This window comes from Emydura macquarii, unplaced genomic scaffold (assembly GCF_026122565.2).
Source record: "Emydura macquarii macquarii isolate MOO-44397 ecotype Brisbane River unplaced genomic scaffold, CSIRO-AGI_Emac_v2 contig_2897, whole genome shotgun sequence".
NCBI classification, from domain to species: domain Eukaryota; kingdom Metazoa; phylum Chordata; order Testudines; family Chelidae; genus Emydura; species Emydura macquarii.
This window is the reverse complement of record NW_027133034.1, coordinates 16,985,023-17,004,004: the sequence shown is the minus strand read 5'-3', so window position 1 is coordinate 17,004,004 and position 18,982 is coordinate 16,985,023. Positions and strand designations below refer to the sequence as shown.

Genomic DNA, 18,982 nt, shown 5'->3' with positions numbered 1-18,982 from the left:
TAATTACTCTTCATTTATTTATTGATAAAAAGGAAATAAAGGAAGGGGAAAGTGGGGGGGAAATGGATTGGAGGGGAGGGGGAAGGGGAAGGTTGGGGGGACACATACTGCTTCACATTCATTACTATTTGTTTATTGATAAGGGAATAAATGGAGGGGGAAGGAGAAGGTGACTGGCGGTGGGTGGGTGGGGGGAACAGGCGTGGTAGGGGATGGTTAGGGGAGGCAAAGTGAAAGCACAGCACAGATAAGCAATGCACATTAATGCTGTATCTTGTTGCAAAAGCGGTTTTTCAATGCTTCCCTGAGGTGCAACGCTCTGTGATTGGCTCTCAGCGTTGCAGTGGCATCTGGCTGCTCAAAATTTGCGGCTGGCCTATCTTCCTCTATAGCCCAACCCAATGGGAACTTCTCCCCCTTTGTCTCTCAGACATTATGGAGCACACAGCAGGCAGAGATAACTATAGAGATGTTTTTTTCACTGAGATCTAACCTAGTTAGCAGACTTTGTCAGCGCGCTTTTAAACGTCCAAATGCACATACCACCACCATTCTGCACTTGCTGAGCCTATTATTAAAACGCTCCTTCTCGCTGTCCAGGTGCCCGATCTATGGCTTCATTAGCCAGGGGAGCAAGGGATAGGCAGGATCACCCAGGATCATTATTGGCATTTCAACATTGCCAATATTTATCTTTTGGTCACGGAAGAAAGTGCCCGCCTGCATCTTTCTGAACAGACCTGAGTTCCTAAAGATGCGCATGTCATGCACCTTTCCAGACCACCCCACACAGATGAAGCATCCTCTGTGATCCACAAGGGCCTGCAACACCATTGAGAAGTATCCCTTTCGATGTATGCACTCTGTGGCACGGTGGTCCGGGGATAAGGTAGGGATGCACGTGACATCTATGGCCCCCCACAGTTTGGGAACCCCATTGCGGAAAAGCCTTCCACTATATCCTGCATGTTTCCCAAAGTCATTACCCTTCTTAGCAGAAGTCTATTAATGGCCCGGCACACTTGAATCACAGTTGCTGCCATGGTTCGAATTGACTCTGAATTGATTCCCAGCAGATCGGTAGCAGTCTGCCTTTGCTAGCTTCCACAGAGTGATGGCCACTTTCTTCTCCACTGTCAGAGCAGGTCTCAAGTGAGTATTCATGGGTTTCAGTGCTGTGGAGATCTCTCCACAAAGTTCAAGGAAAGTGGCCTTTCACATTCGAAAGTTCTGCAGCCACTGCTCATCATCGCACACCTTCAGAACGATGCGATCCCACCAGTCACTGCGTGTTTCCTGGGACCAGAACCGGCACTCCACCGACTGCAGATGGTGTGTGACAGCCAGCAGCAAACGGGAATTGTTTCGTTCTATACTTGTAGCAAGGTGGCCTCTGTAACATCGCAATTTTCAGTGCTGCGGTTCCTGTCTCACCCCTGAAAATACTGCAGAATAAGTCGTGAGATGTTTGTGATGTTCACAATAGTAGTGCAGAGCTGAGCGGACTCCATTCCTCTCAGGCAATGGTGTGCATGTGGCAGACACTGAAGGGTTTGAAAAAATGGTGTGAAAAGGAGATTGTTTTGCACTTGGGCAAGAAGAGATGGAATACGTTGCATCATGGGAAAACGACAACCTTCCCGAAAGCCTCTGCAGCTAGTTGCACTGTGGGATAGCTGCCCACGGTTCACTGCTTTGACTGTCGACCCAAGCACGGCTAGTGGGGATGCAATTCCCCAATGCAATGAGTGTAGTGTGATCACGTTCCTCCGACTTCTAAAATTCGGCAGGTGAAAGTCGATTTAAAATAAAATAAATCGATTTCACTCCACAGTGTAGACATACCCTTAGTGAACAGTTCTGTTAAGGATGCAGGAGTAAGAATAGAACCCACCTTACTGTCCCATGGCTGTATTGGCTCTACTATACAAACAGAAGCAAAAAAGTGGTAAAATATTGTTCTTGTCCTTAAAGTCATTAGCTATAAGTTGGAATGTTGTGTTAGAAACCCAAACACTGGGGGGAGGGTGCTGGTACATAAAAACCAGCAAGGTGAAATTTACTAATTAGAAAGTGAAATAGACCAATCTAGTTACTTTCTCTGTCCAAACTGTGACCTGATAAGATTTAACATAAAATTTTAACAATACATTTGATTTTTAACATTATAATGTAATCAAAGTTGTTGTTTAGGAATTGTTATTCCTTTAAAATAAGAATTTATTTTAATAAATATTCATTATCAGAGCCGGCGAGAGATCTAGATACATTGCTTCCTTTAAAACTAATGGAAGTTATGTAAATCCCCACATTACTTTGAAAATCTCAAGAATGATTTTCTTGACACAACCCTCTAAATTGAGTCTGTCATACTGGCTGTATAGGTTGCCTTTGGTGTTAAGTTTCCTGAGGGTGGCTGGAGGTGGAAACAGATTCAGTATAGTGTTGGTATTACTGGCCCCAATTCAGGAAAGTACCCCTATTCAGAACACTACTTAACTGCTTTCCTGAATCAGTGCCTCTTTGCCTAATGATGATCTGGTGTTAGCATTAATTAAGCAGTGATCAGAGAGGAAATTATGACTACTCCAGTCGCATTCCTTTGTCATGATGAAGTGCCACAGGATCTTCAGTTTGGGACTAGAAAACTTTGAGTGAAGAAACAGGCCCCAAAGACATAAAGGACAATGTTACTGGGTTTGTCTTTGTTTATGGTAAGCAGAAAATTTTGGGCAAAATAATATTTTTTGAAAGAAATGTACACTCAGGACTTGATTCTGAGGGTGTTGAAATCAATGAGTTGTGTGCTCAGCACCAATCAGCATCAGGTCTTTATGCACAGTAAATATAACAAAGAATAATATGGTATTTGTAACACCTTACATATTTATAACCTCATAATGATTTGATGTGATTTCACCATCCCATTATTACCTTTGTATTTATTCCAACAAATCAAATATTTATTTATAAATACTATTTCAGTTGCAAATAATATACCAGGCCTCCAGATTTTATATCACTGAGTGAACAAGTCCCTACTCTGCTTTCTGCATTATCCTGAAGGAGTGATTTCTTCGTCTTCAAGACCTCTTTGTATGTGTAAAACAAAAAGAAATTTGAAAAAGAAAGAAAACCTCGTTTAAATTGTGCTCAAAATATCTATAACTGTAATAAATTACTTTTGAAGTGTCTTGCAGCTTTAAGGGAACAAACTGAAATAGTTTTCTGCCCTTCATGGGTAAAATTAGATGATTTACTTTTAACATTACAACTAAAGAGAATCCACTGTGCTTTCAAGGCAGGGTCACATTCTCTGGATACTCTCATCTTATCGTGTGTGTTACAGTGCTAATGAGTCTGGACGTTTCCTTGGAAAGAGTAATAGTTTTTGATCACTTGACACGGCATGGAAGTGAAAGGCTGCTCTTTCTGCCGCTGAGGAAAGGGAGGGAGGTAAGTCCCAGCACGAGGTGTATCGTTTCTTCCTTCACGTTTTCCTTTGCAAACACTCCTCTGCTATCTTGAAGAATACAGGAGCTGTTCGCTGCGGGCCTCGCTCGTTGCATGGCCTAAACACTGCCCACTGAAGCCAATCCCCAGTTTTAACTGCGGCCTCTTTCCCCTAACACCAGGCCCCAGCTCTCCCGGCAGCGGCGGGTCACGCCACCTGAAAGGGGAGTCAATGGCCAAGGTAGACTCCTGGCCAGATCGCGGCAGAGCCAGCCGGGGAGCGCGGTTGCCTCTGAGCCAGCTGCCCCAGACCTGAGCAGGAAAAAGCCTCTCCCGCCCCGAGGGGGCCGCCGCTCACCCCCACCCCGTTGCCAGAGAGCGGCTGAAGTCCGGCTCTCCTTCCCCCTCCTGGCACCCAGGGTTGCCAGCAGAGGGGGCAGAAGCGCAGGGCTTTTCCTTCCCCCCCCCTGCGCCGCGCCTGAGTGAGCGGCGGGTTTTGCACGTCCCTCCCCCGTGCGTGTGAGTGAGATTTCCCCCCGTGAGTGACGCTGGGATGCCGGAGGAGGCGGAGGCGGCCAGGCTGCCGAGTCCCCGCTCAGTGCGGGACGGCCCGTTACAGGGAGAGCTGGCTGCCGTCCGCCGCGCCGCACTGGGACGGGGCAGCGCGGGCGAGCCGCCGAGCGCTCCCGCGGAGGAGGCGAGACCCCAGCCCGGCGCTGTCAGCGGGCGCAGCGCCCTCGACTCGCAGCCGCCTCCGGGCCGCGGCGTGGAGAAGCCCCAGCCGCCGCGGGGACCCGGGCGCGCCCGAGCCACAAAGGGCTTCTTTGTGCCGCCTCGCAGGCGAAGCAGAAGCAGAGGGAGCCCGGCGGGCAGCATGGGCCGCAGCGGGGCGGCCAGGGGGGCACCAGGGCAGCGGCGGGGGGCGGCGAGCTCCCTGCTCGCCCTGCTGGCGGCTGCCTCGCTCCTCCTGCCCCTCCGTGCAGCAGGTAAGAGGCTGTGGGACCACCCCTCGGCGGGGTGGGGGTGGGGAGGCGACTTCAGCCGTGGGTGCCCCCCTCCGCCACGCTGGTGGTGCACGACCGTCCTTCGCTGGCTGCCCGCCTTGCACTCTCGGGCGGCGGGGGGGGGGGGGGGGGGGATGTTCTTGGTTCGGGACTAGCTGTGCAAAGCCTTCCCTTGTACCCCCCCCCCACCTTCTTTCTGTGCTGGGGCTGGCGGAGCCCGTGGGTTTGTTGCTGTCTTTGGGGGCGAAATAAAAACCTGATGTTACATTTTATAAGGGGGGGGGGGGGGGACGGACGGCTGCTGAGAAAAGTTTTTGACGCCCTTCCCCCCCCCCCCCCCCGATCCATCACCGGCTCCCCTTCCGCCCCCCCCCCCCCCCCCCCCAGCAGCTCCTGCAGCTGAGACACTTCGTGCGTTTCAGCAGTGGGTGCCTCGCACCGAGCTGGCTGGTTTTTCTGGGGGGAGGAAGCAGCACAGGACAGGCCGGGGGACGGTTCTTGCAGAGGCCCAGGCTGGGTATCCTCCCCCCCCCCCCGATGGCTATAATAATGTGCTATTACTCCGGCTGTTGAGTGTTGCCAGAGGCTCAGTGGGGGTGGGGATTAAGGTGGGGGAGGGAGCGAGCAGCGGTGCTTGGCGTTGATGGAGGCTTAATTGAGTCTGTGTGTGTGTGTGTGTGTTTTGGAGGGTCCCATTTCCTGTGTGTACCTGGCCGAGCCGCAGAGAGACGGGGGCGGCGGGGGGAGAGGCGCAGCCCTGGGGACCAGGCAAGGGCCGGCCTCGGTTCACCAAGCACTGCGCGATTGTTTGGAGAGTTGAACAAACTGGCCCTGCGAGCAGCTGACCGCGCACCGTGACGGACTGGCTGCGGCGGCTGAAACGTGGCCACTTGGGCCGGCATCTCCCTGTCCCAGCCCCGCCGGCATCTGCAGAGAGCTCTGGGAGCGTGCGGGGCGGGAGTCACCACGGGTGCCCGTGAAAGAAACTCCGGGGACTGTTCCTTTCATGCCCCGCTCCGCCGTGGGGCCCTCCCCTTGCAGCGAAGAGGGAGAGCGCTTTAAGTTGTGCTTGCCCCTGGGGTGTGGAGCGCTGGGAGCTGCTGCATTCACTCCGCCACTCTTTGATCTCTCTCGAAACCCTGCTCTGGAAAATTGCCGCCTCCCCCCCCCCCCCCCGTGGCTGATAAACGTTGCTCCCTAAAGGCCTTGCCCGGCAGCGTTTTGCCCAGTGAGCCCGGGCAGGCGAGGAGCCGGAGTCATTACTGGCCGGGCAGGTTGCTCCCCGGTCCTGAGTCAGCTTTGCCACGGACTGGTTTGGCAGCTCAGCCGTGGATCTGCATCGCTGTGTGAGAGGCTGCAGCCTGCCGGGCAATGAGAGGAGCCCGGTGATGTCTCTAAGGCATGACAGCGATGCTGCAGATTAGAAGGGACCTGTTAATCAGTTGCATGTTTGAAAGGGGGTTTTCTTCCCTTTGTTGGTTTCGCTAATCCATTTACCTCCCCCCGGGAGGCGACAGATGCCTATATTTCCTGTTAGTCGGCTCGTCTGGGGTCCTCGGTCGTGCCATTTGCTGTGTTAGCGCGGAGGGAAGGGGGAGGGCATGGAAAAGCTGGAGGGTTTGCGGGGAGGCGGCGGTGGAGGAGGAGAGCATGTTGCACCTCGGGGATCTGGGGTCAGTTCCCGTTGCGTTTCTTTTCTTGAGGCTTTTATTGCTACCTTTGAAGGGCCTGGGGGCAGCGCTAACAAATTGCAGCGCCCTGCCCTGCTTTTCCTGCCGGGAGCTTCAGCCACAGCCTCAGTGCACATCGGGGCAGGAGTTCCCCAACTCCCTAGCGATGAGGGGTGTGGGCTGGCAGATGTTCACTGAGTGCCTTGAAAAGCCTCCCGGAGTCTCGGTGTGTGCTGTCGCTCCAGCTCGCACGGGAGGTACCATCCCCCTTCCCCACCATTTTCTTCCAATTTCGCAAAACAGCTGGATCTGTTTTTAGGGGCCAACATGAAGGACGTGCGCAGGATTTCCAGAGAGTTTTACTCTCTTTCTCTGCAAGCCATGAGGACGCCTCCCTCCCCTTTCAACAAAGAGTCTCTGAGTCTAGGCAAAGTCCTAAACGGCCCCTGTGCTTAATTTGATTTTGGTGAGATGATTTCTGTACTCCTCTAAAGCGCTTGATGGCTTTGACAGTGAAATCACAGATGCATCGCATGGTAGCTAAACAAAGTACTCCAAACATTTGGCTGCCTGTTAATCAATGAATATGCAGAGTTGGGTGTCTGACATTGCCGGCTCGCTCCTTCCCTTCAAGTGCTGGCAGAAGAACCCATCTCCCTCCTCCCCACCCCCCCGCGGATGTCTTTGATGGGTAACTCTTTAAGGATTATTCCCAGGGTATAGTCACACAACGTTTGCTAGTGACACAACTCTGCATAATTGACTGCAAAAACAAAGAATGCCAAACAGCCTCAGATGTTAAGATCTCTACATCTCCTGTCAATAGCAGTTGTCTCTACTGCGAGTTAGTAGTGGAATGGCTTTTTTGTGGGGACAAAAGCACCGAGTGTAAGACAAAAAGATACTAAGAAAAGCCTGTAGGGTGATATAAACCATGCATGCACAATCTTAATTTTGTTGTTGTTCTAAGATTATATTGACAATGGTAGTTTTATTTCTGTAGCTGTGTTTGTCCGCAATATGATTTGGTTGTGATGGCATAATCTTAAAAAGTAGTGTTAATCCAAAAATGGAATTCAAATAATTTTGGGAGATTTTTCCTCAATTTGTTTTTCCTGTAGGTAGGTTGCCATAATAATTTCAATCGCCAAGCCAATGAAACAATGATTATTCATATTTTAAGCATACATTAATCTGCAAATATGTAGTATGTGTGTGGTTAGAACTCGTTATACCTATTCTTTCTATCAGTACACATGTTCTTATTTGTACTATTTTATTCTTATTCCTACTTTTGTTCATTTATAATACACTAACGAGGCTTTTAGTTTTCTACACTTTATGTAGTAGTTTAGCACTTAGGCTATATTCTCTCTGTCTTTTCCATAATTGCTTTAAACAAATTTTACTCATGGGCCATTTATCAATGAGAAGTTATAATACAGCAAAAATTTGAAAGGCAGTTGGCCAGAACTGATGAAACACAAACAGCTTTTGTCAGATTTCTAGAATATGAATTTGTGTGAATTTGAATTTCTATACACTTCCTGTATAGAAGTGTGGCATTTTTCCTTCCATCTTCCCCAATATTGGACACTTAAGCACATGGACAGTAAAATGAAGAGTGGTGGTAAACTCAGATTAAAAAAAAAAAACATATATTAGACTATTATAGCAAACCATCAAAATGTTGTAATTTATTTAATGTTAGGTGCAAGACTTGCACATTTGAATCAACCTATAGCATTTGTGTGACTTAGAAAGGAAGCAGGACATTCCTTGTGGAGTAATCAAAACTGAAATGTGTTATGATTTTACAACACTGTACTTCATAAAGTTCTAGGTGCTACAAATGAAGAGAACACACTTGAGTACAGCATTATTAAAGTCATTATAATAGTGCAGATTACTTCTAAATGCCTTTAGATATATAATATATATAACTAGATATAGTAAGAACCTTGAATGATGTTTAAAATTGCATTGAATTTAGCTACCAACTCTCCCCTCCCCCCCATTGACTTTAATAAATGGGATTTTAGCCAAACAACCTACATTGACTTTCATGGGAACTATTTGGCTAATTCCCATGCAGCTCTGAAAATGGAGGAAACTTAATACAGTTTAGTAATACATTTAACTAAATACAAAGGTTTTTGTTTTTTTATGGCAAACTTTTTTCCATGTACAAGACCAAATCTTTTTTGTGATAATTCCAATATTACAATGCCAGTTGTATAGCAGTTCAGTTTGCCTTTGGGTCAAAACGTAAATTAAGTTTCCATTGAAACTTTCCCCCCCTGGAATGTCTTGATTTTGTTAATAGCAATTCCATCACAAATGCTTTTCTCCATAATCACTTTTTGGCTGTAAATAGCATAGAAATGCAACTTCGTGGGGAGAAAAAGGCTGATTGACAGGCTGGGCGAATTAATCCTATTTGGTGAGCTTTCAGTTGTTTGCAGGAAAGCTGATCTCTTTTTAAATTCATTGCACTTTTGGGCAAGGTGTTAATAGTACCGAGTATTGTCATTTGTATGGAAATGTTTGTTGTTAATCACAAAACTAACAGTCCTCAATGCACAAATATGGTACCTATGAAATTGAAAAAAGAACTTGACTACTGACTGAAGTTGTTTCCAACACAGAGCTAAATGCTTCTGCCTAGCATTTTAACTGAATACAATATTTCACTTGACAACAGAGGTTCTGTGAAGATAGTGTGAAAAAGATACTAACAAAGCTTTATATAGAACTCACATAATTACCAAGCAAGTCTCAATGTATATTGCAACAAGACCCCCCAACCCCCACTTTTTTTTTTTTTTTGAGTCCCCTTTTTATATTTTGTACATTATTTGCACAGCAATCATGTCAAATAAAGCAAATCACCTTTGGTTGTTATGCATCAGCTTAGTATGTTTATAGAAGCACTGTGTGATGTTTCTGTTAGCAGGGAAGAAATGGAGTTTACAATATTTCATTTAGTTTGTAATATTCTTGTAACTAGGCTCCCTGTGTAAACGATGACTTGTATTTAGGCTTGTTTATTCTCTCTGGGGCTGTTGCTTTGTAAAGGAAGTTGTCATTAGGCTCAGCATGTCTGGAAAGTATGCAAGAGCTCAAGTCTTCTAATCCAGTGACTACAAAGTAGTTAAAGCTTCAAAGAAAAGGAACGACAGGATTTTGCTGCACTGAAAGAAGATGCATTCATTGTTTGTTAATCCTGTTTTTTTATTGTTACTTATACTGCAGGCTCCTGCAGCATAGCCATATGGGACAAATAACAATTTAACTTAAACGATTCTTTCCTCTTGGTTTTGTCTAAACATGTGAATAGTTTGAAGTCAAATGTGCCTTACCAATTTACTTTTGTGCAAGCCTTTTGAGCTGTTGCCTCAATATTGGTTTTGTTGCAAAAAGCATTTTAGAAAACAGTTCTCTCCGATGATGTTTCCGTTTCAAAATTAAATCTAAACAGTTTGGACTGATCTTGTTCATTTGCTTCACAAAACTTAATTAACTGATCCTATCTACCAACTTCTAGTACCTTTTATTTTTGGTTTCTTTTAGTTTGCCAATTTGAAAATTATGAATCCAAGAAGGGAGAAACAAACTTTCACTTTTGTGGAGTGAGTACAAACTGTGTTTTGGTACCCAGCTTATTTAAAATGAGAGAACAATGTCAGCAATTCTTGCAAACTTTAAAATGTCAATTAAAGTCCCAAATTAGGAATTGACTGACTGTGGTTCATTTAGGCTAGTATCCTGTCTCTGATATCACAGGAAGGTGCATGAAACTGTAGTGGACAGTTATGGAATAACTGCCTGAGGGCAGGATTCTTTCTTACCCCAGGCAGTTAGTTTCTATCGCTTTGAAAAAAAATTATCCTGTCTAATATAACTGTGGAGGTTCTCACTATCTGTATAAATGTCTATTGCTGCATTTACATGAATATCAGTAAGCTTTTAGGTTTGATTTATTGTGGAAGTGAGTTCCACAGGTTAATTATAGATTGTGTAAAAAGCATTTCCTCTTATTTTTAATTGTTTTATTTTATTTTAATTACTAAATTCAATTGATAGGCAATATAATGTTCCTCTGTTCTTATATTAGGAAAGGTTGAAGAGGTGCAACTGGTTTACTTTCTCTATACCATTCGTTACATTTGTCTCCACTCTAAACAAAGTCATTCCAATCTTTTTCATACTCTGTGTGGAAGTCCTTCCATTTCACTAATCATTCTGACCAATGGTTTGTAGACGTCTTACTTTCAAATCTTCTTTTGAGATGAGATCGTCCCCAGAACTATAGACAGTATTGCAGGTGAGAGTGAGTCATTGATTTATATATTGGCATGATAATATCTTCCTTTATTCTTGATACATCCTAGTGTGTGTGTTTTTTTTTAAGTGAGTTATCTACAGCAAGATTCAGCTCTTTTCCCTAGGGGTTTCACTGAATCCAGCAACAATTGATTCCAGTTTAATCATGGTGTGTGTGTGTGTGGGGGGGGGCTAATGCATATAATTATTAGAGCTAGATTACACCATGCCTGCCTGCAAAGGACATTAATTTAATCCTTTGTCTTAATCTATATTAAATTCAGACTGCAAAAAGTAAAGTAGTATTCTGAACCCCTTTAGGGATTATATCATTCTCTTTCCCTGATATGGTCATAGTTTGCATTACAAGTGACGTGAGATTTTTTCCCACATAGATGACAACTTCTGTGTTACCAAGGTCGTGCTGCATCACCAAGGAGTTGCTTTTGTGTTATTTTGGTTAGCTAGGGGGTCCTAATATTTTGAATGGATATGCTTTTTATGCCTTAAAATCATTGGACTAGCTCCACGAAGCATGTAGGTGTCTGTCACTGTAGGTGCTTAAGTTCAATAGTTAGATCCTCAAAACCTCTTCTCAGCTTCTGCCTAATCCTGTAGGTGCCAAAATTCCCATGGTGCCTGAGTTTCTGCCAAGAGGCATGATACAACTGCTTAAATCCTGATGCCCAGGGCCTAACTCATGCCTAAGCCTCAGTGGGAGTCACAGACTAGGTTCAGAGCGCACCTACCAGATAAGCCTGTGCATAAAGCACAGGAGGTTGTGTCACACATTCCCTTCCCCCAGCCCCCGCTTAATTCCCCATTGTCCATAATGCAAGAAACCTGGGTTTAAATCTCTACTTTGACTGATTCGGAGCAGGTACTTGAACCTCTTTGTAGCTGACTGGCCTATTGGGTATTTTGGGGCAGAGCTCTCTCCTATTGAAACAGTTTCACTTTGTACAAAATATATAAATATTCCTAGGTGGGGCGGGAAGAATAGAGAAAGCAGTGGGTTACGTCAGTATTTAGGGCATTCACCTAGGACATGGGAGAGTCAAGTTCAAGTCCCTGCTCCAATAAATATTCAAGTATTTGATACAAAGTAGAATAGTTTTTAAACAGGAGATTCCACTAGGGTGGCAAGGCACCTAAAATTAGGTATTGCAGTGTGGAGCCTACGTCCCCTTGTGTGCACTGAGTTCTTTGGGCCAGCCTGTTCCTAGATTTGATGTTACCTAATCAGCAGTTAAGGTTGTATTCTCTGAAACCAGCTGTTGAAAGATACCAATTGTAATCAATTGTACAGACACTCAACATACAGGCAGCCAATGAAAATAATGATGACAAATAAAATCTCAAGGACCTGAAGAAGAGCTCTATGTAAGCTTGAAAGCTTGTCTCTCTCACAACCAGAAGTTGGTCCAGTAAAAGATATTACCTCACCCACCTTGTCTCACTAGATTTGGGGTCAGGACATTTTTTTTCCCCCCAGGTCAGAATGGCAAGAACTTCAGGATTTTTTTTGTTTTTGCCTTCCTCTGCTCTATGGTGTGTGGTTCGCCTGTTGGGATCATCTGGGCATATCTCACCTAATCAGTTCACTGCCATTGCACAGGCTTTGGGCATGGATGGCATTGGGCCTCTCCTGTTCTCTGCCCAAGGCACACAGTTAAGTCCCCTTTGACTGAAATGTTTTAGTCTAACTAACGTCGTTGAGGCTTCATATAAAGTATCTGGGTGAAACTTCATGTCCTGCGATATACTGGCAGTCAGACTAGATGACCTAGTGGTCCCTTCTGCTCTTAATATTAATCTGTGTTATTTTCCCCTGTTGGAAAATCCCACTGAGAAACCTGGGGAGACCTGTGAACCCCCACTGAACTCAGATCTCTGGCTTCCAATTGCTCTGACTGTTAACTTCCCCTAATATGTATAGCCTAAACATTTTCTCCAATAACTTTACGCCACTGTGCCTTGTCCCGTTTAAAATAGTTTCAGGTGATTTATTAACCACTCATCTGGTAAGTATTATTTCAGGATAAAGTGGCTTCTTTAACTGATTTTCCTTGCTTTTGCTAGCTTAACGCCTTAACGTTATTTTTCTATACTTTTGTGTATTTAACTAGAATGACTTTACTTTGTTGTATGAAGAAGAGATAAATTCAGTCGTGGTTCTGCTACATGTTAGCCTTCACACTCAATTAATCCAAAACAAACTTTTCAGCACAACATATGTAACTGTCTAACTGAATCATAAACTGAACTATAAGGATATTTTATTTTAACATTGTAAAGATCATACAAAATCACATTTTTGTTTAGAGTGATTAGAGTACCAAGTTGCTTAGAGTAAAAGAGAGAATTTTTTAAATTTACATTTTCCGAGAAAAACTCTTAAAAGTGTAATTGCATAGTGACATCAATATTATTTGTACCAGCCAAATACATATCTTCTCAAATTTTATTTTAAAGAAAAATAAATTTATATCACAACATAAACGACAACCTAGGATTTTTTAAACAAGGTTTCTACATGGGGAGACTCTCAGAAAATTATTTTGCTGACTCACCTGACAGCCAGACCAGGTGGGTTTTCTTAGCACCATCTTAGGTGTAGAAAAGGACTTGAGTGTTTTTGAGAGGAGTAAGGAGCCAGGATCTGAGAGAGAGAGGTCCTGAAGAGTGAAACTTAGGAACAGTCTGTGGGGAAAAAGCTTAAACTGAGATTTATGTTTTCTTGTTTTATGTTAACGATAAAGACAAATGTGAGAAAAGGGGCAAATTTAGACCAAGACCTTTGTATTATGTACCTACTTTGTTGCAAGATGGGAACAGCAACCGATTATGTATATCTGTAAAATATTAATCTATTAATAATCCGTCATATACATACACCAGAGTTATGCATGTCCACACATTAAAATGATCAAATATAAATAAATGAAAGAGAGACAGTGGGACCCCTCCTTTTCTTCAACACTCTCTCCCATCCTGTGAAAATGCTTCAGTAATACAATAATATATCATCAAAATTTATAAAGCAACATTCATCCAAATCAGAATATCAAAAGAATCCTACTCTTTGGAATAAGGAAACATAATACTGCATGTCGTGACTTGGGTCAAATATCCAGAATTCCTTTACATATTGTTTAATAAATGAATAAAGAGTCTGACTTTATTTGTTAAGAAATTTTAAGAGTTGATGAAGGGTAATGCACTTGGAAACACCATTTCTTTATTATTATGTCTGTTATGTTAGTTTTTCCAGGTTCAGTACAAATTCTGCCATACTGCATTTCTAAACTAGATACTTCCTTCCTCTTCCAGCAGTCAACACTTACACATCTGGCTGCCACCAGTAAATTGTTTCATTAATTTGTTTTTCTAAAATATATATTTTCTCATTTGGGACATGCAAATGTAATATCGGTGGCTCAAGAGGGAGGTCATGGCCTGTAATCTCTTTAAGCTGTATAACTGTTCACTTCTAAAATTTTACCACCGTTGGGCATTTCCGTCAAATATGTAGAGAATTTCTTGCATCTCCTCCAACACCTATTACACTTTCTCGTCTATAAGTTTAGTCTAGTTTGCATGAGATCCCAGTAATACATAATTTTAAAATGATTTACCCGTTTAGTAGTACTGTGTCCTGTGGAAGGATGTGCCAATCAAAAATTCCCTTTTTATCTTCTGATCTGGCCCTATCAGTAGTATTTTCAATACTTTAATAACTTAATTTCCAACTAAGATCCAGAGAAATGCAATAAATACATTTCTAGAATTTCTCTTCTTGAGTTTTTCTTTTTAAAAATGTTTTAAATTTGTAATTTCCCAAACATTATTCTTCCATTTGAGCTGTAAAGTAATTTTGATTCGTTAGAAAGATTAAGTAAAATCACAACTTCTCCTGTCTGAATCCCCATATCTTAAATATCTTCTTCCTATAGACTCAAAGAAAAATTCTTCTGTTCTGTTTGTTACTATATCCACCATCCATTTGATTATCTCTAGTCCCTTTAATTGTTTAAATTGAATGGTCACTTATTTATACTCAAGATATATTTGCTTTAGATGTTCACAGATTACAAGCAATAATCTCTTATCTGTGTGGTTCTCATTTATAATCTCTCTCACTAACAAAATATGAGGACTTGAATCAGGGCTTTCAAATGAATTTCAAAGTAAAATTCACATACTCTTCTTTATCCTATACTTAAAAAATGTAAGAGAGAGAAAATAAGGCGCACACAAAAATATTACATAATTGCTTGGGCTTGATTTTGTTGCAGACCTTTACAGGATATTCTTACAGCTGATGGGCGCTTAGGATTCAAATGTCTGCAGATCTTATGCTCCTGAGCTTCATTCGTAATATCCATATAGGACATTATTGGCCTCCAATTGTCCTGTCCTCAGGTAAACTTCTAAAGACAAGTGCCCAAAAGCACTTCTTCATTACCTTCCTCATTCCGGCAGTGGAAGTTCAAAATACTACTTGGCTTGTAAACTACAGCAAATGCTGCTTAGTTCAGTTTTAGGACCTTCATCCTAAGACTTGCATCATAGTAGATAAAAATGAATTATTTTAAAACTGAATCTGTTGTCAGATAGAAGAGGCTTCTGCAATAATTAGGACATAAAAATGGTGTATGGAATAGAGATGAAAAAGTTAGAGGAAGCTTATACCTTCCTATGAAAATATTAATTTTGTAATTTAAATATAACAGGGGTTGGAATATATATTAGGGTAAATCTGAATTCAAATCATCAAGGAAGAAGGTGTGTCTAGTCATAATTGCAGTACAAGTATAGGACAGTGTGTTTGAAAGAAGTAATGTAGACCATACATGCGTCATTTTGAAGGGATGTTTTAAAACAAAACTGAAGAAACAAAAAGGAGACTCTTTGACAAGCCACAAGTATACTAACCTTGTGGGAAATACCTTTACTGGGGAACAGGAAATAAAGACATCAACTGCAGTGCCTTGGGAACCAGGATAGCTGAAGTTGACACTGTTTGGGGACATTGAAAATTTAAAATATTCTTTGGTTATTGTAGTGGCTGATGGCAAATACTCTTCTTTTTGACCAAAATCTCTTGCTTAGGGGGATAGGTGATCTGGTCTGGATAAAAATACAAGCTTGAACAGGATCTGAACCAAATCTATTTGAGGATAACTTTGCTGTTTTAATTTTTTTTAATAACTGCACTTCCTAGTTCTGTCTGGAAGCAATTTAATGCTGCAAGGGTGGATAATCTTGAGGTATTTCCAGCCAGACCAGAAGCAATGCTAGATGTCTTGAAAGACTGTGTCTGTTCTTGCAAGAGCTGTAACCCAGTTTTGCAGTCTCAATTGGTTTGGATATTAATCTCTGAATTTTTGGTTACTTATCCAACCTGTTGAACCTTCTGAGGCTCCTCTCTCATTTACCTTGTTCTGTCTTTGTCAGCAGAGTGCTGTAGAAGACTTGCTAAATCTCTTTAAATCCTGATATTTTAAGTATGTCAAATTAGCTAGAGTTTCATAATTTATTTTTTTAAATTTCAGAACATAGATTAGAATTTTTTTACAAATCCTTCCAGCAGAATGAAGATCTAAAGAAATGATCTTATGTTCATAATATTTATTAAAACATTTTAATAGGTGCCATGGGGTCATCAGACAGAAGGATTCTGGGAGTCATTCACAAAGTTAGGAATGGGATGCTCATGAATGAACCATTTTATGGAATGGGAAATCTGTAGTAATTGTTGTTGCACACAGTATGTATGGATTTCTAAAAATGTCAGATGAAAAACATATCTTATGAATGTTCTATCTACTTTAGAGAATTATTTCTGATGTCATTTTTGAAGAAAATTTACACATCTCATTGAGGTGCTATTTCAAATCTACATCAAAAGTAGGAAATGGGTTTGTCATATAGAAATAACTTTGAATGTTATCTTGCTAATTGAGGACCAAACTACCCAGCCCTGGTGTTAGGGGAGGGAGCAAAAGTTACAGGACTGATTCTTTCTTATAACACTGTGCCCCATCCAACAGCAAGGAACAATTCTGAGAATTTCAGAGAGCTCAGGGACTGCACCCTGGAGGTCTAGATTACTCTGGAGGAGTATCACACGTTGAAATGAATGGGGCCGTTCATACCTTAAAGCTATGACCTCATGTTCTCTGCAATCTCAGTAAAGCGTCTTTGCATCTGTTACACTTAACAATCTGAGGGATTTTTTTTTTGGTAACCATAACAGCTCAAGACTTTTACTTTTTTTTTTTTTTTTTTTTTTAAGTGAAAGCTGAGGCTCTGGAGAAGAATTTAGAAGTCTCTCTGCACCCCTTGCCCTACTAGTCATTTGTGCACTCGTTTCTGACTGTTGTGGGATGCTGCCCACCCTTAGGCAATGTGGATCTACAGATGGTGCAGGCTGAATGTTCCCACTGTGTGCCAGAGAGATATGGGAGGGATTGTTCCTCTTTAGGATCAATGTCTCCCTCAGCTTCCCTAGGGATGACTTGGCTCCACACCATCCCTCAGTGCAGGCCAGAGGCTAAGTTCAGAGTCTGGCCCCAAGACCATAAATTCACCCTACAGTAGAAACTCTCATTATTCTGAAATCCCTAAGTCTATGCTCCTGTGAGTTCTGCTTAAACTATTTGCCTTTCTGTAATAAAGTACAGTATATCATCATCATCGCTTTTAACCAGAGAAGGAAATTAATTGTTTTGCAAGGCAGAGGTTAGACAGAACTACTAAATGGAAAAGGTTTTGCACATTTTTCTTTCTGGTTTCAGATGAGTTTTACTGAGAATTATTTTCAAAATTAGCTGTCTCCTTTTAATACAAAAAAAAATAAAAATAAAAATGCATGTTTGCAAAATTTAAAGGCGTAACCACAGTCCCTGTACTGGTTTATGTTTTCTTGTTCCTCTCCACTGTGTGGGGTGCGGGAGGGGGGAGGGAAAGGGTTTAGAAATCCTTAATTTTGTGTGGCTAAATATATGACTTGACCATGTGGTTAATTAGCATTACTGCACAGTTCAGAACATATAACTTCTTCATCATAAACTTGAGTCCATAGACTAACGTAAATAAATGCTCAAGCTTAGAACTAAAGCCATTTAATACTATAAAAGTATGTATTTCATAAATGTTTGCCATGCATCATTCATTCTCTACTGCCGTGTCCAGCTCCCTTAATCCCCATCCTTTTCACATCCTGTTCCTTCAGTCTGACATCTCCCTTCTCTCTATTTCCACCCTACTATGTATATTCTCTGCCCAGACTCACTTTCATTCTGACCCTTTTCTCCCCATTACCTACAACTCTAAATTCTTGATTGCTTTTCTGCTTTCCTCCACACTCAACAGGTATAACACCATTAGTACATGCATCTCCAGCAGTATGGTTGCTATAATGGGCCCTACCCTAAGGACGAGAAGAGAGTAAAGTTTGTGTCAAGTTCTTGGTCTACCTGCTACTTACAATGATGGCTCTTGTGATGGGTAGGCATCTCAAGTAATTGAACAGCTGTCAAATGATTACATCTGAAACAGTGCTGGAGAGATTTTTTCCTCCTTATTTTGAGAGTTACAATGCTGCAGTAAAAATAATGGGCTTTGCTTATCATAACTTTGAAAGAAGGCAAAATCCCCCCCCCCCCCCCCCCCCCCCCCCGTGAATTAATACTGTTGGTTATGAAAAAGTGGAAATTGTGAACTCCATTATCCTTTTAGTACATATAATGTATACAGTCCCAGTGCAAATTTCTTCATGCTTTTCTCCCAGTGACTTTTATCTTTGAACTAGCAAGACCACTCTTTGGTAATTCTGAGTCAGTTAGGTCAGACCTGGGCTTTTCTGTGCAGGGACTGCCAAGTTATAATGAAATGTGTGGTGGTTTTATGATTTGAATGAATGTCTAAAATGGATTAAGACTTGAGACCACCAAATGTCTTTAATTTAAAAACATAATTTGGAATGGAACCATAGGTCCCAGGGGTAAAAGACCAGTGCTTTCATTTATACTACTTAGTCATCATTCACCCCTCCATAGGGGATTTTTTTTCACTGTGCAATGCTACGGTTTACATTGCCTTTTTAACAAAAATGAGTTCAGTTGATTTAATGTTCTGTTTTGTGATGAAGTATCCTGCCTAGGTCATAGTTGAGCTGTTAACAAGATATTTATGAAGTGGTAAAATTGCTCTACTCTGTGGTGAATTTAGCCTCTGGAGTGGGGCAAAAAGTTAGCTGTCTAGCAAATAAAATAAATACACTTTCAAATTACATGTTAAAATTAAATGCAACAATTTTAATCTTTTAGAACCACTTAAATCAGTTAAATTTCTGGAACTGCTCAGAACTATTGTAAGCTGATCTTTCCCATAGGAAAGGCTGAAACCATTTCAGTTAGATGAGTAGTGCACAAGGCTGTCCCAGGGAGAAAAGTTTCTGATTTAGAGAACAACTTAAATTCATACCATTATGCCATATATATGCTCTGAAATGTATTTGAA

At 42.1% G+C, this 18,982-nt stretch overlaps 1 protein-coding gene across 3 annotated transcripts in view; it reads left to right on the top strand.

Annotated features, from left to right (window-relative positions):
• The first annotated feature begins 2,608 nt into the window (after window positions 1–2,608).
• ROR2 (receptor tyrosine kinase like orphan receptor 2) overlaps window positions 2,609–18,982 on the top strand; it is a 206,903-nt gene continuing 190,529 nt past the window's right edge. Inside the window, exons 1-2 of one of the 3 annotated variants that reach the window (XM_067568704.1) lie at window positions 2,609–2,714; window positions 3,350–3,456. Coding sequence is in view for 1 of the 3 variants with exons in the window: in XM_067568703.1 (XP_067424804.1) it covers window positions 4,007–4,439 (433 nt within the window). In the remaining 2 variants the exon portion in view is untranslated. Of the gene's footprint in view, window positions 2,715–3,301; window positions 3,457–3,835; window positions 4,440–18,982 lie in introns of those variants that run through there. The other 2 variants (XM_067568705.1, XM_067568703.1) reach the window with 2 other exon arrangements.